Consider the following 23904-nt stretch of genomic DNA (forward strand, 5'->3'; position numbering starts at 1 on the left):
AGGCACCATTTAAGCCAGGTGAGGTCACCGCATGTGTTGGGGTTGGAACAAAAGGGCTAGCTAAGGCATATTGAGCAGGGCTAGAGGCTCGACAGTGAAATAAGACAATAATCACTAACCAAAACAGCAATGGACAAGGTATAATGATATTAGGGAGAGGCATGCGTAGCCGAGTGATCATAGGGTCTAGTAAGTTGCTAGGCGAGCTGGAGACATGGCGATTCAGACAGCTAGCGGGCCGGGGATAGCATGCTAGCAGATGGGCCTTCAGGGGATGTCGCGACGGAGGAGCCTGTTGAAACCCCCTCGGACGGTTACGTCGGCAGACCAGTCGTGATGGATCGGCGGGGCTCCGTGTCGGCAGTAAAATGGTCCAGGCCAATTGGCAAAATTGGTATTGTAGCCCAAGAATTGGCTTATGGACCTCTTCAGCTAGCCGGGAGATATGAAATGCAGTGCCTTATGAAAGCCCTTCCAACCATATGGGCTCCCGAGTGGCGCAGCGGTCTGCGGCACTGCATCTAAGTGCAAGAGGCGTCACTACAGTCCCTGATTCAAATCCAGGCTGTATCACATCCGGCCGTGATTGGGAGTCCCAATGGGACAAACAATGGGAAATACAGCATTTGTTCTGGCTCAATTGGTAAGAGGTTGGCAATGCCACGGTTGTAGGTTCAATTCCCACATAGATCCCATACACATAGAAAAAAGGGACAGAGTCCCTTTGGAGATAAGTATGCCTTCGGCTTATATTATTATTTTGTTGTATCATATACAGTATACAGGTAACTGTCCAAATAAAATAAACACTTGAGTAAATTAGGGATACAAAAGTATATTGAAACCAGGTTCTTCCACAGAGTTCCTGAGATAACTAACAAACCATCATGCATTATTTTGGTTACCTTCGCTAGAAGAACAGATTTCAGTGACTTTGAAAGAGGGGTCTCAAAGGAGCACAGGGGGTTGAAAGTGTGTGTGTACGCGCGCGCGTCTCAGTCACCAGATCTCAACTGATTACTTATGGGAGATTCTGGCGCGGCGCCTGAGCCAGCGTTTTGCACCACCATCAACAAAACACTAAAATTATGGAATTTCTGAGCTGGGGCTGGAGGTGAGGCTGAGGAGCTGGAGCTGAGTCTGAGGAGCTGGAGTTGAGGCTACACTGCTGGAGAAGTCACCTGGCTTCATGTCTGTAATATGGTTTGGGACTGGAAGGATGTCTAGAGAATATCTGTATTTGTCCCATGAGATCATTACTAAACAGTGAGAGTGGTTACACACGAGATGGAAAAGGCAACTCACATGTTTAGACAGGTTGTCGCTCTTCGAGTCGAGGTCGTACCTGGACAGAAACAGAAAATTACGTATAATCACTGTTTGCGGAAAATCATTGTATTATTTTACAAAAAGGCTCGGCAGTCAATGACAATGGTTATAAACAGTCAGACATAGCAAGAATGGAGGTTCTGCATAAACTATAAAAAAAACAAGTGCAACCTGTGTGCTGAAGCTTTTCAAAAAGAAAGATGCTGAGAGCAATTCTATTGTAGTACAGTATGTCCCTTCCTTAATCCATAGCTCCGATGTCTCCACTGTGCGTGTGTTTAATGAGCGCGTGCATGCGCAGGTGTGTGTGCTTGTGTGTGTGTGCGTGCTGGTGTGATGGTATCTGTTTCTCTGTACAGACAGAGTGCCATGTAAGATAAAAAGAGATTCGACACCCAAGCAGCTGAGAAAAGGAGAGAGATGATCCAATACCATGTTGGTACAAATGTAATTCCATAAGACTAGGGAGCATCGATACGCAACCGGCCCGCCGACGGAAGAATGCACAGGTGTGCGTAATGTTCTATTCGTCTTTGCCTCGGTCACTCACAAATATTCATAAATTATTAATTTAAGAACAAGTTTATCTTTAATTCTATGTAAAACATGTATCTTTCATCAAAGTTTATGATGAGTATTTCTGTTATTTGATGTGGCTCTCTGCAATTTCTCCGGATGTTTTGGAGGCATTTCTGAACATGGCGCCAATGTAAACTGAGGTTTTTGGATATAAATATGAACTTTATCGAACAAAACATACATGTATTGTGTAACATTGAGTCCTGGGAGTGTCATCTGATGAAGATCGTCAAAGGTTAGTGATTAATTTTATCTATATTTTATCTGCTTTTTGTCACACCTCATTGGTTGGAAAATGGCTGAATGCTTTCTGTGAATAGTTGCTGACCTAACATAATGATATGTTCTGCTTTCGCCGAAAAACCTTTTTGAAATCGGACACTGGTTGGATTAACGAGGAGTGTATCTTTAAAATGGTGCAAAATACTTGTATGTTTGAGGAATTTTAATTATGAGATTTCTGTTGTTTTGAATTTGGCGCCCTGCAATTTCACTGGCTGTTGGCGAGGTGGGACGCTAGCGTCCCGAACGATCCCAGAGAGGTTAATGAGAAGGAGAAAAAACACACCTACATGCATTTGGCTGCACATGCTCCGTCTCACCCACACACACAAACACACATTCTTTAAACTGCTTTGTTGGTTAGTAAGTAAGCATTTCACAGTAAGGTCTACACATGTTGTATTCGGCGCATGTGACTAATACAATTTGATTTGATTTGATGTGAGAGAGTTTGTCAGAGAGGATTCCCCCGGGCGGCTGAGCGTGTGTGGCAGGCTTCTTTCCTGGTTGGATAAATGTGTGTGTGTCACACACACTTCCTTATGAGGAAGGAATACGAGGAAGGCTTCACACCATTCTCTCACTTTAGTATCTTACCTAGTTATTTTCAGATGACCTCATTGCACTCTTTTCTAGCTTTGTCGACTATGTGCATGTTTTCTATACCTCTTTGCTCCCCTCCCTGTACATTTTACAGACTCTCCCACCCTGTGGCTGCAACCCTTCTAATTTAGTGTACACTGCGCACACAACCCATGTGGAATTCTTGGTCTCCAGCAGCGTTTGGAACTGCAAATCTGCAATCAACAAGGCCGAGTTCAGTCCTGATGGAGACATGGATTACCCCAGAGAACATTGCTACTCCACTTGTTCGCTCTTCATCTGACTACACATTTTCTCATAGTCTGTGAGCATCTAGTCGTGGTGGTGGTGGCACAGGGCTAGTGTAGATTTTCTCTTTTTCCCCTTGCTCACCTGTCCATCTCCTCATTTGCATTCCATGCGGTCACTGTCACTTGTCCACTCAAGCTTAAAGGATACGTTTGGATTTTGTTTATGAGGCCCTCTTTGTCTGCTTCCCCAGAGTAAGATGAACTTGTGAATACCATTTTTATGTCTACGTGTCCAGTCAGAGTTAGATTCGCGAGCCAATGCTAACTAGCATTAGTGGAATTACTGGAAGTCTATGGGTAAAAATGGTATCCACGAATTCATCTCACTCTGTGGAAGTAGATAAAGGGCCTCATTGCCAAAATCCCAAAGTATCCCTTTAACACTGTTGTCATTTACCATCCACCAGGTGCACTTGGAGAGTTCCTCAGTGTGTTTGACACTTTGATAAGATAATTTCCTGACGATGGCTCACAACTTATCGTACTGGGCGACTTCAACCTCCCGACGTCTGCTTTTGATTAATTTATTTTCCCCTCTTACATTTTTCGATCTCACTATTTCCCAGTCCCAACCCACTCACAACGCAGGTAATGCGTTTGACCTCATCTTTACTAGATCCTGTCCACCTACTAATATCACTGCAACCCCCATCCAGGTCTCTGATCACTACTTTGTTTATTTTCTCTCCATCTCCCCTCCACACCTACCCAGTCAGCCCCTGCCCAGATGGTAATGCAACATTGCAATCTTTGTTCTTTCTATCCTATCATCTCTCCCTTCTGCTAAATCCTCCCGTCTCATGACTGGCTCTTCGACCCTACTCTCCTCCCTTTTCACATCCTTTGACTCTCACTGTCCCCTTTTCTTCTGGCCAGCTTGGCCCTCCCAACTCAGCGCCAGACTGACTCACTTCATGCTAACAGAACAGGGCTGCGGGAAGCGGAGAGGAAATGGAGGAAAAACGACATTTCCGGAGGAAAACTACATCCTTCCACTTCCTCCTCTCTACCTTCTCTTCCTCTGTATCTGCTGCTAAAGCAGCTTTTATATCACCAAAAATGTCAAGCCTCTGCCTCCAACCCAGGGAAACTATTTTCCACCTTCTCCTCCTTCCCTAATCCTCCCCCACCTCCCTCTCCCTGGACAACTTTGTCAACCACTTTGGAAAGAATGTCGACGACATCCGCTCCTCATTCACTCAGCCTATTGAGTCCACTGCCCTCACTCACACAGAGGTACCCTACGCCTTGACCTCTTTCTCCCCTTTCTCTCCAGATGAAATCCTGTGACTAGTGAGGATATACATAGCTGCTCTTCCTCCCGGAGATGGCCTGCCAGCTCCAAGACTTCTCCATCACAGTGAACAACTCCACAGTGTCCCCCTTCCAGAGTACAAATAAACTTGGCGTGACCCTGGACAACACACTCGGCAAACATAAAAGTAGTGACTCACTCCTGCAGGTTCATGCTCTACAACATCCATAGAGTACAATGTTTCCCTCACAGGAAGAGGTGCAGGTCCTAATCCAGGGACTTGTAATCTCCCGTCTGGACTACTGCATCTCTCTGTTGACTGGGCGGGCCTCCCACTTGTACCATCAAACACCTGCAACTTATCCAGAACGCTGTAGCCCTCCTGGTGTTCAACCTTCCCTAGTTCTCCCATGTCACGCTGCGTCTATGCACTCTCCACTGGCTTCCAGTCAAAGCTCGCATCTACTACAAGACCATGGTGCTTGCCTACAAAGCAGCAAGAGGAACTGGCTCTCTCTATCTTCAGGCTATGCTCAAACCCTCACATTCCTACCATAGCACTGCCGCCTCTGTCTCTTAACCATCCCACCCCTACAAGAAGTCAGCTGAAAACTCTACCTCTTCAAAGAGTATCTTAAATAAGACATCTCATTCAGTCTTTTCCCCCCGGCAAATAAAATGTCTATGATACAGTTGAAGTCAAAAGTTAACATACACTTAGGTTGGAGTCAATGAAACTCGTTTTTCAACCATTCCATACATTTCTTGTTAACTTCTTCGGGGTAGGGGGCAGCATTTTCACTTTTGGATAAATAGCATGCCCAAATTCAACTGCCTGCTACTCATCCCCAGAATATAAGATATGCATATTATTTGTAGATTTGGATAGAAAACACTCTGAAGTTTCTAAAACTATTTGAATCATGTCTGTGAGTATAAGAGAACTTATGTAGCAGGCAAAACCCAGAGGACAAACCATTCAGAATTCTTTTTTTTGAGGTCACTGTCTTTTCAATTTGGTTTCATTGGGACACCATATTTCTAAGGGACTTGTTTGCAGTTCCTACCGCTTCCACTGGATGTCACCAGTCTTTGGAAATTGGTTGAGGTTTTTCCTTTGTGTAATGAAGAAGTACGGCCATCTTAAATGAGGGTCACTTGCAGTAAATTGTTTGAGAGAGGGACATTACCAGAAAAGTTGCGTCAGTTTGTTTTCTTTTTGTATTGAACACAGATCATCCCGTCTTCAATTTGATCGATTATTAACGTTTAAAAATACCTAACGTTGTATTACAAAAGTAGTTTGAAATGTTTTGGTAAAGTTTACATGTAACTTTTGATATATTTTGTAGTAACGTTGCGCAAGTTGGAAGCTGTGTTTTTCTGGATGAAACACGCCAAATAAATTGACATTTTGGATATATATCGACGGAATTAATCGAACAAAAGGACCATTTGTGATGTTTATGGGACATATTGGAGTGCCAACAAAAGAAGTTCGTCAAAGGTAAGGCATGAATTATATTTTTATTTCTGTGTTTTGTGTCGTGCCTGCAGTGTTGAAATATGCTACTCTCTTTGTTTACTGTTGTGCTATCATCAGATAATAGCATCTTATGCTTTCGCCGAAAAGCATTTTTGAAATCTGACATGTTGGCTGGATTCACAACGAGTGTAGCTTTAATTTGGAATCTTACATGTGTGATTTAATGAATGTTTGATTTTTATATCATTTTATTTGAATATGGCGCTCTGTATTTTCCCTGGCTATTGGCCAGGTGGGAAGATTGCGTCCCACCTACCCCAGAGAGGTTAACAAACTATAGTTTTGGCAAGTCAGTTAGGACATCTACTTTGTGCATGACACAAGTAATCATTCCAACAATTGCTTACAGAAAGATTATTTCACTCATAATTCACTGTATTACAATTCCAGTGGGTCAGAAGTTTACATACACTAAATTGACTGTGCCTTTAAACAGCTTGGAAAATTCCAGAAAATTATGTCATGATTTTAGAAGCTTCTGATTGGCTAATTGACATAATTTGGAGGTGTACCTGTGGATGTATTTCAAGTCCTACCTTCAAACTCAGTGCCTCTTTGTTTGACATCATGGGAAAATCAAAAGAAATCAGCCAAGACCTCAGAAAAAAATTTGCAGACCTCCACAAATCTGGTTCATCCTTGGGAGCAATGACACAGCCGTCATACCACTCAGGAAGGAGACGCATTCTGTCTCCTAGAGATGGATGTACTTTGGTGCGAAAAGTGCAAATCAATCCCAGAACAACAGCAACGGACCGTGTTAAGATGCTGTAGGAAACATGTACAAAAGTATCTATATCCACAGTAAAAACGAGTGCTATATTGACATAACCTGAACGGCCACTCAGCAAGGAAGAAGCCACTGCTCCAAAACCGCCATAAAAAAGCCAGACTACGGTTTGAACTGCACATGGGGACAAAGATTGTACTTTTTGGAGAAATCTCCTCTGGTCTGATGAAACAAAAATAGAACTGTTTGGCCATAATGACCATTGTTATGTTTGGAGGAAAAAGGGGGAAACTTGTAAGCCGAAGAACACCATCCCAACCGTGAAGCACAGGGGTGGCAGCATCATGTTGTGACGTGCTTTGCTGCAGGAGGGACTGGTGCACTTCACAAAATAGATGGCATCATGAGCCAGGACAATTATGTGGATATATTGAAGCAACATGTCAAGACATCAGTCAGGAAGTTAAAGCTTGGTCGCAAATGGGTCTTCCAAATGGACAATGACCCCAAGAATACTTCCAAAGTTGTGAAAAAATGGCTTAAAGGACAACAAAGTCAAGATATTGGAGTGGCCATCACAAAGCCCTGACCTCAATCCCATAGACAATTTTTGGGCAGAACTGAAAAACCATGTACGAGCAAAGAGGCCTACAAACCTGACTCAGTTACACCAGCTCTGTCAGGATGAAGGGGCCAAAATTCACCTAACTTATTGTGGGAAGTTTGTGGAAGGCTACCCGAAACGTTTGACCTAAGTTAAACAATTTAAAGGCAATGCTACCAAATACGAATTGAGTGTGTGTAAACTTTTGACCCACTGGGAATGTGATGAAAGAAATGAAAGTCGAAATCTCTCTACTATTATTCTGACATTTCACATTCTTAAAATAAAGTGGTGATCCTAACTTATCTAAGACAGGGAATATTTACGAGGATTAAATGTCAGGAATTGTGATAAACTGAGTTTAAATGTATTTGGCTAAGGTGTATGTAAACTTCCGACTTCAACTGTATGTGGTTGTCTCACCTAACTATATTAATATGAATGCACTAACTGTAATACTCTCTGGATAAGAGGGCCTGCTAAATGACTCAAATGTAAAATGTCAGTGTGGCAGAGCCTCGGCCGCCGGCTCTTTGCTAAGAGGCCATCAGTGTAGACGGTAATACAGCCTGATGCTCACCCACTCATAACAGAGCAAAGCTACAAACACACACCATTTTCTTTTCCTTATCACTCCCTCTGTAACCCAAACACACGCATACCCTCACACTCTCTCTGTCTCTCAAACTTACTCATACTTTCACCGACCAAACACCCAGGCAGGCATTCACACACACGCAGGCAGAAAATGAACATGTACCTCTGTTAACCGCATAGCTCTTAAACAAACAGCATCATATGCACGTCTCATAACTGTTATTTTTTATAGTCTGTCTAAAACCTTATTTTGCCCCATGAACATATTATGTTCCAAAACATCCCCTAAAGGGGAATTATACAAAAAGTTATATGAAAACCTGTTTCACAACTCTGACGAGCCCGAGGCGGAGGATATACGGCTCCCTCGGGAACAAGCCCCAACCCCATTGATCTGCGTGAAAAGGAGGCGGAGAAAGAGAGGCCGGAGGGCGGGCTGGAGGCGAATACACCCCCACTCGCCTCAATTCTGCTCGCAAACATGCAGTCTTTGGACAAAAAAATGGACGAGTTATTGGGAAGATTAAACTACCAAAAACTGTAACATCTTATGCTTCACGGAGTCGTGGCTGAACGACGCCAATATCATCATACAGCTGGTGTCTGGTAAGACAAGGGGCAGCGGTCTATGTATTTTTGTAAACAACAGCTGGTGCACGATAACTAAGGAAGTCTCAAGCTATTTCTCGCCTGAGGTAAAGTTTCTCATGAAAAGCTGCAGACCACATTACCTACTGAGAGAGCTTTCATCTATATTCTTTATAGCATTGAATGAGCTGTATTCCGCCATAAGCAAACAAGAAAACGCTCACCCAGAGGCGGGGACTTTAATGCAGGGAAACTTAAATCAGTTTTACCTAATTTCTATCAACATGTTAAATGTGCAACCAGAGGGAAAATAACTCTGGACTACCTATACTCCACACAGAGATGCATACAAAGCTCTCCCTCACCCTCCATTTGACAAATCTGAACAAAATGCTATCCTCCTGATTCCTGCTTACAAGCAAAAATTAAAGCAGGAAGCACCAGATCAATAAAAAAAGTGGTCAGATGAAGCAGATGCTAAACTACAGGACTGTTTTGCTAGCACAGACTGGAATATGTTCCGGGATTCCTCCAATGGCATTGAGGAGTACACCACATCTGTCAATGGCTTCATAAATAAGTGCATCAATGACGTCGTCCCAACAGTGACCGTACGTACATACCCCAACCAGAAACCATGGATTACAGGCAGCATCCGCACTGAGCTAAAGGCTAGAGCTGCCGCTTTCAAGGAGCAGGACTCTAACCTGGAAGCTTTTAAGAAATTCCGCTATGCCCTCCGACGAACCATCAAACAGGCAAAGTGTCAATACAGGACTAAGACCGAGTCGTACTACACCGGTTCTGACGCTCGTCGGATGTTGCAGGGCCTGCAAACCATTACAGACTACAAAGGGAAGCACAGCCGAGAGCTGCCCAGTGACACGAGCCTACCGGATGAGCTAACCTATCTCTATGCTCGCTTCAAGGCAAATAACGCTGAAACATGCATGAGAGTAACAGCTGTACCGGAAGACTGTGTGATCATGCTCTCTGCAGCCGATGTGAGTAAGACCTTTAGACAGGTCAACATTCACAAGGCCGCAGGTCCAGACGGATTACCAGGATGTATACTGCGAGTATGCGCTGACCAACTAGCAAGTGTCTTCACTGACATTTTCAACGTCTCCCTGTCCGAGTCTGTAATACCAACATGTTTCAAGCAGACCACCATAGTGCCTGTGCCCAAGAACGCTAAGGTAACCTGCCTAAATGATTACCGACCCGTAGCACTCACGTCTGCAGCCATGACGTGCTCTGAAAGGCTGGTCATGGCTCACATCAACACTATCATCCCAGAAACCCTAGACGCACTCAAAATTTGCATTCCGCCACAACAGATCCACAGACGATGCAGTCTCTATTGCACTCCATACTGCCCTTTCCCACCTGGACAAAAGAAACACCTATGTGAGAATGCTTTTCATTGACTACAGCTCAGCGTTCAACACCATAGTGCCCTCAAAGCTCATCAATAAGCCAAGGACCCTGGGACTAAACACCTCCCTCTACAACTGGATCCTGGACTTCCTGACGGGCCGCCCCCAGGTTGTAAGGTAGGTAACAACACACCCTCCGCACTAATCTTCAACACAGGGTCCCCTCAGGGGTGTGTGCTTAGCCCCCTCCTGTACTCCCTATTCACTCATGACTGTACGGCCAGGCACGACTCCAATACCATCATTCAATTTGCCGATGACACAACAGTGGTAGGCCTGATCACCGACAACAACGAGACAGCCTATAGGGAGGAGGTCAGAGACCTGGCCATGTGGTGCCAGGACAACAACCTCTCCCTCAACGTCATCAAGACAAAGGGGATGATTGTGGACTACAGAAAAAAGAGGACCGAGCACGCCCCTATTCTCATCGACAGGCTGCAGTGGAGCAGGTTGAGAGCCTCAAGTTCCTTTGTGTCCACATCACCAAAAAACTAACATGGTCCAAGCACACCAAGACAGTTATGAAGCGGGCACAACAAAACCTATTCCCCCTCAGGAGACCGAAAAGATTTGTCATGGGTCCTCAGATCCTCAAAAGGTTCTACAGCTGCACCATCGAGAGCATCCTGACTGGTTGCATCAGTACCTGGTATGGCAACTGCTCGGCCTCCGACCGCAAGGCACTACAGAGGGTAGTGCGAACGGGCCAGTACATCACTGGGGCCAAGCTTTCTGCCATTCAGGACCTAGAGTCCCTAAAAATTGTCTCCAGCCACCCTAGTCATAGACTGTTCTCTCTGCTACCACACGGCAAGCTGTACCGGCACGCCAAGTCTAGGTTCAAGAGGCTTCTAAACAGCTTCTACCCCCAAGCCATAAGACTCCTAAACATCTAGTCAAATGGCTACCCAGACTATTCACATTGCCCACCCCCCCCTCCCCTCTCCACACCACTGCCACTCTCTGTTGCCACTCTCTGTTGATGCTTTGCCTGTTTGATAGTCACTTTAATTAACTCCACCTACATACTACCTCAACTAACCGGTGCCCCCGCAGATTAACTCTGTACCGGCACCCCCCTGTATATATTGTTATTTTTTTACTGCTCCTCTTTAATTACTTGTTACTTTTATCTCTTATTCTTAACCGTATTTTTTGAAACTGCACTGTTGGTTAGGGGCTCGTAAGTAAGCATTTCACTGTTGTATTCGGCGTATGTGACTAATAAAATGTAATTTGTTTTTTTATTTAAAAGGTGAACATTGACATCTCCCTTCTCACACTTGATACATATTTTATTCTTAACTCAACTTGAACTTATAGACTCACACAGAGCACCACTCTCTCTCACACACACACACACACACACACACACACACACACACACACACACACACACACACACACACACACACACACACACACACACACACACACACACACACACACACACACACACACACACACAAATGTTAAGTACGGTCTTAACTCACAGGTCAAATCGTAGATTCTGTCTCTCTTCAAAGAAATAGTCCAGGATGAATTTTCGGACAAAGTCTGGATTCAGGGTGTTGTTTATCATCTCTGTCCGACTAAACTATGAAGAAAGAGGGAGGGAGGAACAGACACTGGTTTGTATTGATTTTAAATTAATTGGGCAATACTCTGACTTCCAAGGGATCCTTGGACCTTCTCCCCCCCTCACCTCAACTCACCTCTCTCCATTCCCTGTTGGCGATTCCTTGTGTATACAGCACACAAACTGTTCAGAGGAAAGAAAACAGAAAGAAAAGTAAAACAACAGTTAAGATCCAGAGGAAACAAGGCATGAGAAAACCCAGAAGATACAAATGTTCTCTCCTAGGCTAAGACATAATCCCTGATTAAATGTCAGTGTAACTCTGCCTTTCAGGCAACAAGGAAGATATTTTCAGAGAAAATAAAAAAGGCACAGTTGAAAGTGCTAGAATGCTAAGGTAGTTTCCCAATCCTAGTCCTGGGGACCCAAAGGGGTGCACATTTTAGTTTTTGCTCTCGCACTAACAAAGTAACACTAAAAAAAAAAATCAGAGGGAGCACGATCCTATCTTCAAGTTCCTCGGCGTACACATCACTGACGATCTGAAATGGTCCACCCACACAGACAGTGTGGTGAAGAAGGCGCAACAGCGCCTCGTCAACCTCATGAGGCTGAAGAAATTTGTCTTGGCACCTAAAACCCTCACAAACTTTTACGGATGCACAATTGAGAGCATCCTGTCGGGCTGTATCATTGCCTGTTACGGTAACTGCAACGCCCGCAACTGCAGGGCTCTCCAGAGGGTGGTGCAGTCTGCCCAACGCTTCACCGGGGGCAAACTACCTGCCCTCCAGCACACCTACAGCACCGGATGTCACAGGAAGGCCAAACATATCATCAAGAACAACATCCGCCCGAGACACTGCCTGTTCACCCCGCTATCATCCAGAAGGCAAGGTCATTACAGGTGCATCAAAGCTGGGACAGAGAGACTGAAAAACAGCTTTTATCTCAAGGCCATCAGACTGTTAAATAGCCATCACTAGGCGGCTTCCACCCGGTTACGTAACCCTGCACCTTAGAGGCTGCCCCATATACATAGACTTGAAATCACTAGCCACTTTAATAATGTTTACATATTTTTTCTTTACTCATCTCATATGTATATACTGTATTCTATTCTACTGTATTTTAGTCTATGCCACTCCGACATTGCTCATCCTAATATTTATACATTCCTTAATTCTATTCTTTTACTTTTAGGTTGTGTGCTGTGAATTGTTAGATATTACTGAACTGTTGGAGCTAGAAACACAAGCACTTCGTTACACCCGCAATAAAATCTGCTAAACATGTGTATGTGACAAATAAAATTAGATTTGACTTGATACCACCCAAATATAATGGACCAAAATAACTAGAACATATCTTGTTTAAAATCAAACACACACACACACACAAACTGAGCCAATTCCTTCCACTGGGAGCAGTGTAAAATTTTTATCAAATCCAGTTAATCAGAATCAGAGGGGTCAGAGCCCCCTTTCCACCTCTGAAAAAGCTTCAATAACCTCTGTCCATAGAATTAAGATGAGTAATTATATACTGAACAAAAATATAAACGCAACATGTAAAGTGTTGGTCCCATGTTTCATGATCTGAAATAAAAGATCCCAGAAATGTTCCTTATGCACAAAACGTTTATTTCTCTCAAATTTTGTGCACACATTTGTATACATCCCTCTTAGTGAGCATTTCTCCTTTGCCAAGATAATCCATCCACCTGACAGGTGTGGCATATCAAGAAGCTGATTAAACAGCATGATCATTACACAGGTGCACCTCGGGCTGGGGACAATAAAAGGCCACTAAAATGTGCAGTTGTCACAATGCCACAGATGTCTCAAGTTGAGGGAGCATGCACTTGGCATGATGACTGCAGGAATGTCCACCAGAGCTGTTGCTAGAGAATTGAAAGTTAATTCCCCACCATAAGCCACATCCAACGTTGTTTTAGAGAATTTGGCAGTACGTCCAACCGGCCTCACAACCGCAGACCACGCGTAACCACGCCAGCTCATCGTCTGAGACCAGCCATCCAGACAGCTGAACTGAGGAGTATTTCTGTCTGTAATAAAGCCCTTTTGTGGGGGAAAACTCAATTCTGATCGGCTGGGCCTAGCTCCCCAGTGGGTGGGCCTGGCTCCCAAGTGGGTGGGCCTATGACCTCACGGGCCCACCCATGGCTGCGCCCCTGCCCAGTCATGTGAAATCCATAGATTAAGGCCTAATTCATTTATTTCAATTGACTGATTTCCTTATATGAACCGTAGCGCAGTAAAATCGTTGAAATTGTTGCATGTTGCATTTATATTTTTGTTCAGTATATTTCTATGTTTCTACCTTCCCTCACTAGCTCTGTATGCATGCTAGTGAACAAAGCTCTGGAGATAATGCAGTAGCATCACATGCTTGCTATAGCAGAGGTCATGGCTCTTGGACCACCTCAGTGTCAAGGCTCGCATGTTTCAGTGGGTTAGGCCAACAGTGTTGAAGAGAGCTGGCTGTTGTGTACGTGGTGTAATGTAATGTCATGTTATGCTGTTGTGTGAGGTTGAGCTCAGCTGTCTGACTGCACAGAAACCCTGTCAGCTGCTAACAAAGGCTGGGACTGCATATGGTCTCCATGCATTAGGTTGGAACATGCACCATCCCATGAACATACACACATACACACACACACACAAAAACACACACAAGTTGTGTTGTCAACAGTGTTGTGTTGTCAAGTCTTATAGGCTAGCCTACCCTAATGTGTGTAAGGCTCCCTGTGGCCAGTATGTGTGTGTGTGTGTGTGTATGTGTTTGTGTCTTTGGCCCCCTGGCCTGCAGTACAGCGCTGAGGAGGTCTAATGCTGTGTGACTGAGGCCAGTACCGTCAGCACTGCAGAGACAGCACAAGTGCCTCCTTAGATAAACATACTACAGAAGCCAGCCAGCAGGCCCCTGGGGTCAGATGGCCTTCCTCCCTCCTAGTGCTGAGTCTCACCACGTCTCCTACAGTGGCCCAAATGTTCTCAATTTAAAGATGTACTAATATGTACACACTACACAGACGCATCCTTATCTCCGTGACGGATATGGCTGTTAGGGTTGCAAAAAATCCAGAAAGTACCAGAATGCCATGATTTTTCCGAAATCCTGATGTGATCTGGAGAATTTCTGTAATCGGCAGGGAATAAGGGAATCCTGCGACCTATGGCTGGTGTATATGACGACAATCTGTTTGTAGAGCTGAGACGACAACCTCTGACATATGCAAATGACTGCTGATTCACAGGGGGAAGCACAAGAGAGAGCGGGAGAGCCAGAGAGAGCGGGAGAGCCAGAGAGAGCGGGAGAGCCAGAGAGAGAGAGAGAGCCAGAGAGAGAGAGAGAGCCAGAGAGAGAGAGAGAGCCAGAGAGAGAGAGAGAGAGCCAGAGAGAGAGAGAGAGCCAGAGAGAGAGAGAGAGAGCCAGAGAGAGAGAGAGAGCCAGAGAGAGAGAGAGCGACAGAGAGAGAGCCAGAGAGAGCCAGAGAGAGAGAGAGCCAGAGAGAGCCAGAGAGAGAGAGAGCCAGAGAGAGAGCCAGAGAGAGCCAGAGAGAGAGAGAGCCAGAGAGAGAGAGAGCCAGAGAGAGAGAGAGACAGAGAGAGAGAGAGCCAGAGAGAGAGAGAGACAGAGAGAGAGAGAGCCAGAGAGAGAGAGAGCCAGAGAGAGCCAGAGAGAGAGAGAGCCAGAGAGAGAGAGAGCCAGAGAGAGCCAGAGAGAGAGAGAGCCAGAAAGAGAGCGAGCGAGAGAGAGCCAGAGAGAGAGAGAGAGCCAGAGAGAGAGAGCGAGGAAGAGAGTGAGAGGGTGTGTGTGTAGGAAACCTTCTTACTTGGGTCTGATTTAGAGAATGTGTCTCTGTCCAGGAGATTTCTGTAAAACAAGAGAGCAAAGAAACAAGCCATTATTCGTTGTTCAATATGTTATTAGGTAGGGATGTACATTTCATAGCGGACTGAAAAATAAAGCATAAAATAAAGCATCTAGTACAGCCTATAGACATTTCTCCATTCATTTCTCAAACAAATAATCAAAATGCTTTTTCCCCCCAATTTTGACACGCCCTTTGTCAAGTCAAGACTCAATAAGTCATCACACATACGACACCACTGTCTTGTTCTGCTGTAAGAATAGCCATGGAAGAGACGAGTCCCATTTCCTTCCAGGTGCACCGGGCCAGTGAGTTACCCCGGACGTGATTAGATATGCACACCATCACTTTGCATCAGAGACTCGGAGAGGAACGGCCGAAGCGAAACGCCCCAGCACATAACATCAGAGACAGTGGGAGGGGAGTCCCGGCATGCCTCATTAGCAGTCTCCGCGTGTGTGTGTGTGTGTGTGTGTGTGTGTGTGTGTGTGTGTGTGTGTGTGTGTGTGTGTGTGTGTGTGTGTGTGTGTGTGTGTGTGTGTGTATTTGTGATACATCAGCAGCAACAGGATCGGTCTGTTACTCTGTTTGGTTACTCTGGTTTGCACCAGGTGATGAGTCCAGGTCCAACAAAGACAACCCAAAACCGCTCTCAGCTTGAATTACTGCCAGATCCTATATTAAACTGCATCAAACTTTCATGCTCTGTTTTGCTGGGAGAGGGAGAGAGAGAGCGTGAGAGGGTTGGTTACCACCATCATGCTAGCTAGGCGTCCACAGCACGACGTTCATTGTGTGACAAGGCAGTCGAGTGGATTGCAGGGAGTGTCTTTAGGCGATTGATCGTTAGTGATGTATCTAGATCAGCCACCCATGTTGTGCTGATCCCAGCGTGACCCAGATGGTATCACACTATGCCTGGCTGGCTGGCCTCTTTCAGAGCACAATTAGCCCCTTAGTTGGCTGAAACCAAAAATAAGTGATAATAAGCGACAGAATTGCGCTGTTTACATCAATGTTTATAACGACTGGCGTGATATCAAATACCAAACGTGTTATGCTTCGTTTGAAAAATACCCAAAATGTGTTCTCTCCCCAGAGCCCATAGGTGGAAAGGGGTCAGGTGCAAGGAGCAGGCGGAACGTGTGTGTGTGAGAGAGAACGAGAGAGAGAATGACCGAAAGAGTATGTGCATGCATGCATGTGTGTGTGTGTGTGTGTGTGTGTGTGTGTGTGTGTGTGTGTGTGTGTGTGTGTGTGTGTGTGTGTGTGTGTGTGTGTGTGTGTGTGTGTGTGCGACTACTCCAGCTGCCTTTCTCTCACTGGCTGGTCATTCAGGGGAAATCTTTAATAAGACCTTTTCCCCACCACCCACAGTCCAGGAATTTCAGGTGGGCCGAACAGAGTGCCTCCTCACCGTTCATCAAACATTTACGAGCACAGTCCCAACACAACATCAACATTTGATAAGAAATCCCACCACTTCCATCATGCAGTACAAGTAGTCACCTAACATCTGCCTTGTTCTATCCCCAAGTCTGACTTCTGTTCTAACTGTGTGAGTTGAGGGGGACCGACTTTCACCTGAGATGGCCCTGGAGATGAGTCTCCCAAAAAGGGGCGCATTTAAATATTCGTGACATTGGAGGTTGAGAGGAAAACAAAAAGGGAAAGCAAGCCCAAGAGTACAGTATAACAGCACTCTTTGACAGAGGGGCCAAGGTTGTTGGCGCTATCAATCGGTCTCCCAAAGAAGCCGACTCATTATTCAAAAGGATTATGATACCGCGACCTGTCACTAGCAAAGGCTATTGATGAAACGCCAATGTCTGACCATTAGACTTTTAGAGAATCAGACAGAGACAGAGAGGAAAACCCACAGACTCAGAGAAGCTGCTTCTGCTGCCTATGCAGGGAAAGGACACACAGCACATTAACACCAATGAGAATCACCGAACAATGAATAAGAACTTCCATTCAACATGGCCAAACTGCTGCATTGACAAAGCGTCTAAATTCCCACTAATCTTTCATTCTTTAAAATCTTTCTCCTCGAGTCTCTCTCCTCACCACTCGATGTTTTGTCTCTCCATTATAGAAGTATAAATGAATGAATAACATCAGACAGAACAACCTGAAGCTGTCTGTTATTCATCCCGCAAAACAAAGTCACATGTAATGGCGTTAGGCCTATGCGATATGGACAAATTGCCAGAGGGGAGGATTCTTCATACACTAACCATTGCGGTGGTTCATTTCTTTACTATCAAATGAGGAGAAACAAAGTTATCACACAAGTCAGAGTTATACTGAAACAAAATCTTTAATAGTGAGAGCTTTGCAATAGTGATGGCTTGTCGACGAATCACCATTTCTAATGATCCGTTGAGAGTGGCGAGACAAAAGTACAAAGTACAAAGGTCTTTTATAGCCAAGATTTCAACCTACATGACGAACAACAGACATATAGAATGGGTCACAAGGTTAAGATTTGTATAAAAGATACCTATAATACATATAGCAGACATCATCTGCTGTGTCAACAGTTTTCATTGTATAGACCAGTGTCTGGCCCTCTGACTCCAAACTGGAACCATCTCTCTCTGGTACCATAGAGAACAGAAACATTAACTCATTGTCACGCCCTGACCTTAGTTTTCTATATTTTCTGTATTATTTTGGACAGGTCAGGGTGTGACGAGGGTGGGTATGTGTGTTTTTGTCTTGTCTAGGGTTTTTGTTTATCTATGGGGATTTTTTATGTATATCCAAGATGGCGTATATCCAAGATGGCGTAGCAGTCAGATGTCCATTGTCCTCGTCTTGTCCCGTGTATATATATTTTATATATTTTTCTTCGCATATCTTTTTATATATATATTCTTTTCTTCTTAAAAACTCAACTTCAAAACACTCTCCTGCAACCCACCTCACCAAATGTGGTACGGATCTGTTTTTTTTTTCTTCCTCAAAAGTATTATTCACCTCGTATCCGAAATCTACAACAGAAGCTAACCAGAAGTTAGCCAGCTCACAAGCTAACGTTAGTAGTTCAGCTAACCACAGCTAGCGCTCATCAGCTATCCTTTAGCTCGGAAAACTATTGCCAGTTTTGTACAACGCGACTCAGACCAGAGCATACCAGACCTATTTTCTCTCCATATCCCCGGATTTTTAACTCAAGCTCTGGACATTTACACCTGGATCTTGCAGCTAACTAGCTGCTATCCGAGTGACTATCGGCTAACATCAATTCCGGAGCAAACACCAATTATCCCGGAGCTAGCCAGCTGAAGAGTTCCATCAGCCACTCCTGGGCTACAATCACCTATCCGGACCCGTTTTACTGCCGATGCGGAGCCCCACCGGGCCTTCACGACTGGGATACCGACGTTATCTGCCCGAGGGAGTATTTCAACCGGCCCCTCCATCGCGACGTAACCTGAACGTCCATATACTAACTGCGGCCCGCTAATCGTTAGCTGTCTTGAGCATATCGGCTGCTATCTGAACAGGTCTATCGAACAATCTTCTTAGGCCACTATAACTATTTTGACAATTGGATTGGTCCCCTCTACCACACGGAACCCCACTAATCTACCGACGGAATTGCACGGCGTGGCTAAAAACAGACCTCCATCTTCTGCTAGCTTGCTACCCATGACTAGCTGTCTGAATCACGAAGCTAGCACCAGTTAGCAAACACAATTCTACAACTCACAACCTCTCTTTCGCCACCGCCATCCGGCTTGGATTCTCTGTCGACACGACCACGTCTGGTCTGCAGACAAATACCCCATCCGCTGTGCCCTCAACCGGCCTCCGTCTGAGCAGACCCCCTCCGTCTGAGCAGACCACCCCCCCGGGCTACTAACTTTAAACGCCGCGGGCTAGCTTAGTGGAGGCCTCACTACTCCATCTACGGCTGCCCCCTGGACACTATGATCACTTGGCTACATAGCTGATGCCTGCTTGACTGTCCATTAATTCACGGTACTCCATTCTGTTTATTTGTGTTTTATCTGTCGGCTCTGTGCCTTAACTCAGGATCTGTGTGTAGTTAATCCGATCCTCTCTGCCCAGTCGTCGCCATTTTTACCTTCTGTTGCTGTGTTAGCTGACTAGCTGCTGTTATCTGACCTGCTGTTTTAGCTAGCTCTCCCAATCATGACCTGCAATCACTTTATGCCTTATTGTATGTCTCTCTCAAATATCAATATGCCTTGCATACTGTTGTTCAGGCTAGTTATCATTGTTTTGGTTTGCAATGGACCCCGTAGTTCCACTCTCCATACCTCTGATACCTCCTTTGTCCCACCCCCCACACATGCGGTGACCTCACCCATTGAGACCAGCATGTCCAGAGATACAACCTCTCTTATCATCACCCAGTGCCTGGGCTTGCCTCCGCTGTACCCGTGTCCCACCATACCCTGGTCTGCACATTATGCCCAGAATCTATTCTACCACGCCCATAAATCTGCTCCTTTTATTCCTTGTCCCCAACGCTCTAGGCGACCAGTTTTGATAGCCTTTAGCCGCACCCTCATCCTACTACTCCTCTGTTCCTCGGGTGATGTGGAGGTAAACCCAGGCCCTGCATGTCCCCAGTCACCCTCATTTGTTGACTTCTGTGATCGAAAAAGCCTTGGCCTCATGCATGTCAACATCAGAAGCCTCCTCCCTAAGTTTGCCTTACTCACCGCTTTAGCACACTCTGCCAACCCTGATGTCCTTGCCGTGTCTGAATCCTGGCTTAGGAAGGCCACCAAAAACTCTGAGATTTCCATACCCAACTATAACACTTTCCGTCAAGATAGAACTGCCAAAGGGGGAGGAGTTGCAATCTACTGTAGAGATAGCCTGCAAAGTTCTGTCATACTTTCCAAGTCTATGCCCAAACAGTTCGAACTTCTAATTTTAAAAATTAATCTCTCCAGAAATAAGTCTCTCACTGTTGCCGCCTGCTACCGACCCCCCTCAGCTCCCAGCTGTGCCCTGGACACCATCTGTGAATTGATCGCTCCCCATCTAGCTTCAGAGTTTGTTCTGTTAGGTGACCTAAACTGGAATATGCTTAACACCCCGGCAGTCCTACAATCTAAGCTTGATGCCCTCAATCTCACACAAATCATCAAGGAACCCACCAGGTACAACCCTAAATCCGTAAACATGGGCACCCTAATAGACATTATCCTGACCAACTTGCCCTCCAAATACACCTCTGCTGTCTTCAATCAAGATCTCAGCGATCACTGCCTCATTGCCTGTATCCGCCACGGGTCCACGGTCAAACGACCACCCCTCATCACTGTCAAACGCTCCCTGAAACACTTTTGCGAGCAGGCCTTTCTAATCGACCTGGCCCGGGTACCCTGGAAGGATATTGACCTCATCCCGTCAGTTGAGGATGCCTGGTCATTATTTAAAAGTTACTTCCTCACCATATTAGACAAGCATGCTCCGTTCAAAAAATGCAGAACCAAGAACAGATATAGCCCTTGGTTCACTCCAGACCTGACTGCCCTCGACCAGCACAAAAACATCCTGTGGCGAACTGCAATAGCATCGAAGAGCCCCCGTGATATGCAACTGTTCAGGGAAGTCAGGAACCAATACACGCAGTCAGTCAGGAAAGCAAAGGCCAGCTTTTTCAAGCAGAAATTTGCATTCTGTAGCTCTAACTCCAAAAAGTTCTGGGATACTGTAAAGTCCATGGAAAACAAGAGCACCTCCTCCCAGCTGCCCACTGCACTGAGGCTAGATAACACGGTCACCACTGATAAGTCCGTGATAATCGAAAACTTCAACAAACATTTCTCAATGGCTGGCCATGCCTTCCACCTGGCGACTCCAACCTTGGCCAGCAGCCCCGCCCCCCCCGCTGCTACTCGCCCAAGCCTCCCCAGCTTCTCCTTTACCCATATCCAGATAGCAGATGTTCTGAAAGAGCTGGAAAACCTGGACCCATACAAATCAGCTGGGCTTGACAATCTGGACCCCCTATTTCTGAAACTGTCCGCCGCCATTGTCGCACCCCCTATTACCAGCCTGTTCAACCTCTCCTTCGTATCATCTGAGATCCCCAAGGATTGGAAAGCTGCCGCTGTCATTCCCCTCTTCAAAGGGGGAGACACCCTGGACCCAAACTGTTACAGACCTATATCCATCCTGCCCTGCCTAGCTAAGGTCTTCGAAAGCCAAGTCAACAAACAGATCACTGACCATCTCGAATCCCACCGTACCTTCTCCGCTGTGCAATCCGGTTTCCGAGCCGGTCACGGGTGCACCTCAGCCACGCTCAAGGTACTAAACGATATCATAACCGCCATCGATAAAAGACATTACTGTGCAGCCGTCTTCATCGACCTGGCCAAGGCTTTCGACTCTGTCAATCACCATATTCACCAGACTCAATAGTCTCGGTTTTTCTAATGACTGCCTTGCCTGGTTCACCAACTACTTTGCAGACAGAGTTCAGTGTGTCAAATCGGAGGGCATGTTGTCCGGTCCTCTGGCAGTCTCTATGGGGGTACCACAGGGTTCAATTCTCGGGCCGACTCTTTTCTCTGTATACATCAATGATGTTGCTCTTGCTGCGGGCGATTCCCTGATCCACCTCTACGCAGACGACACCATTCTGTATACTTCCGGCCCTTCCCTGGACACTGTGCTATCTAACCTCCAAATGAGCTTCAATGCCATACAACACTCCTTCCGTGGCCTCCAACTGCTCTTAAATGCTAGTAAAACCAAATGCATGCTTTTCAACCGTTCGCTGCCTGCACCCGCACGCCCGACTAGCATCACCACCCTGGACGGTTCCGACCTAGAATATGTGGACATCTATAAGTACCTAGGTGTCTGGCTAGACTGCAAACTCTCCTTCCAGACTCATATCAAACATCTCCAATCCAAAATCAAATCTAGAGTCGGCTTTCTATTCCGGAACAAAGCCTCCTTCACTCACGCCGCCAAACTTACCCTAGTAAAACTGACTATCCTACCGATCCTCGACTTCGGCGATGTCATCTACAAAATAGCTTCCAATACTCTACTCAGCAAACTGGATGCAGTTTATCACAGTGCCATCCATTTTGTTACTAAAGCACCTTATACGACCCACCACTGCGACCTGTATGCCCTAGTCGGCTGGCCCTCGCTACATGTTCGTCGTCAGACCCACTGGCTCCAGGTCATCTACAAGGCTATGCTAGGTAAAGTGCCGCCTTATCTCAGTTCACTGGTCACGATGGCTACACCCACCCGTAGCACGCGCTCCAGCAGGTGTATCTCACTGATCATCCCTAAAGCCAAAACCTCATTTGGACGCCTTTCCTTCCAGTTCTCTGCTGCCTGCGACTGGAACGAATTGCAAAAATCTCTGAAGTTGGAGACTTTTATCTCCCTCAACAACTTTAAAAATCTGCTATCCGAGCAGCTAACCGATCGCTGCCGCTGTACATAGTGCATCTGTAAACTACCCACCCAATTTACCTACCTCACCCCCATACTACTTTTATTTATTTACTTTTCTGCTCTTTTGCACACCAGTATCTCTTCTTGCACATGATCATCTGATGATTTATCACTCCAGTGTTAATCTGCTAAATTGTAATTATTCGATTTATTGCCTACCTCATGCCTTTTGCACACATTGTATATAGATTCTCTTTTTCCTACCATGTTATTGACTTGTTTATTGTTTACTCCATGTGTAACTCTGTGTTGTCTGTTCACACTGCTATGCTTTATCTTGGCCAGGTCGCAGTTGCAAATGAGAACTTGTTCTCAACTAGCCTACCTGGTTAAATAAAGGTGAAATAAAAAAAATTAAAATGTCTAGGTAATGTAGGTCTATGGTGGCCTGAATTGGTTCCCAATCAGAGGCAGCTGTTTATCGTTGTCTCTGATTGGGGATCCTATTTAGGTTGCCATTTTCCATTTAGGTTTTGTGGGTTATTGTCTGTGTAGTTGCATGTCAGCACTCAGTTATTATAGCTTCACGTTTGTTTTGTTAGTTTAAGTGGTCTTCATTTATTAAAGACGAATGTATTCCTATCACACTGCGCCTTGGTCTCATCCCTATGACGAACGTGACACTCATGCTATGGAATGCTCTTTAGGTTTAATCACCCAAAGACATCGTAAATCTCCTCTGTCAGTGTTATCTCCCAGAGGCCCATCCTCAGTAGAACACACACACACAATAGCTATAAGAATACTCTATTCTGTCGAATAAAACAACCATTTGATTCAATAAAAGTAATATAACAATCTTGCAATTTTTCTCTCACACCATACACACCGGTACTGTACTGTGAATATAATGTAAACGTCAAAAGCAGAGTTCTAAGAACCCACGGCAAACAAGTACAGAGACAGGCCGAAGCACAGTCAAAGGTTCTTTGTTCAATTCAAAATGTAGAAAAAAGGTGACAATAGCGTAAAGAATAATTTGTTTGAATGGTTCGCTTTAAAACCACTAAGCCCCCAGTTAGAAATGTCTAGAAACCTATAGAGAGGCTAGGACTATAAGTAACACTAGCACTATGTGTACAGGGTAAAAACAACTGTAGCAC

General features: G+C 45.3%; 1 protein-coding gene across 1 annotated transcript in view; it reads right to left on the reverse strand.

Annotated features, from left to right (window-relative positions):
• The window catches only part of LOC129866705 (copine-8-like), a 97330-nt gene that overhangs the window by 48316 nt on the left and 25110 nt on the right, over window positions 1-23904 (reverse strand). Inside the window, exons 2-5 of the mRNA XM_055939529.1 lie at window positions 15284-15324; window positions 11561-11607; window positions 11339-11442; window positions 1306-1345 (exon numbers count right to left, since the gene is read on the reverse strand). Coding sequence (XP_055795504.1) covers window positions 1306-1345; window positions 11339-11442; window positions 11561-11607; window positions 15284-15324 — 232 coding nt within the window. The remainder of the gene's footprint in view (window positions 1-1305; window positions 1346-11338; window positions 11443-11560; window positions 11608-15283; window positions 15325-23904) is intronic.

The sequence above is a fragment of the Salvelinus fontinalis genome, chromosome 12 (assembly GCF_029448725.1).
Source record: "Salvelinus fontinalis isolate EN_2023a chromosome 12, ASM2944872v1, whole genome shotgun sequence".
Taxonomy (NCBI): Eukaryota; Metazoa; Chordata; class Actinopteri; order Salmoniformes; family Salmonidae; genus Salvelinus; species Salvelinus fontinalis.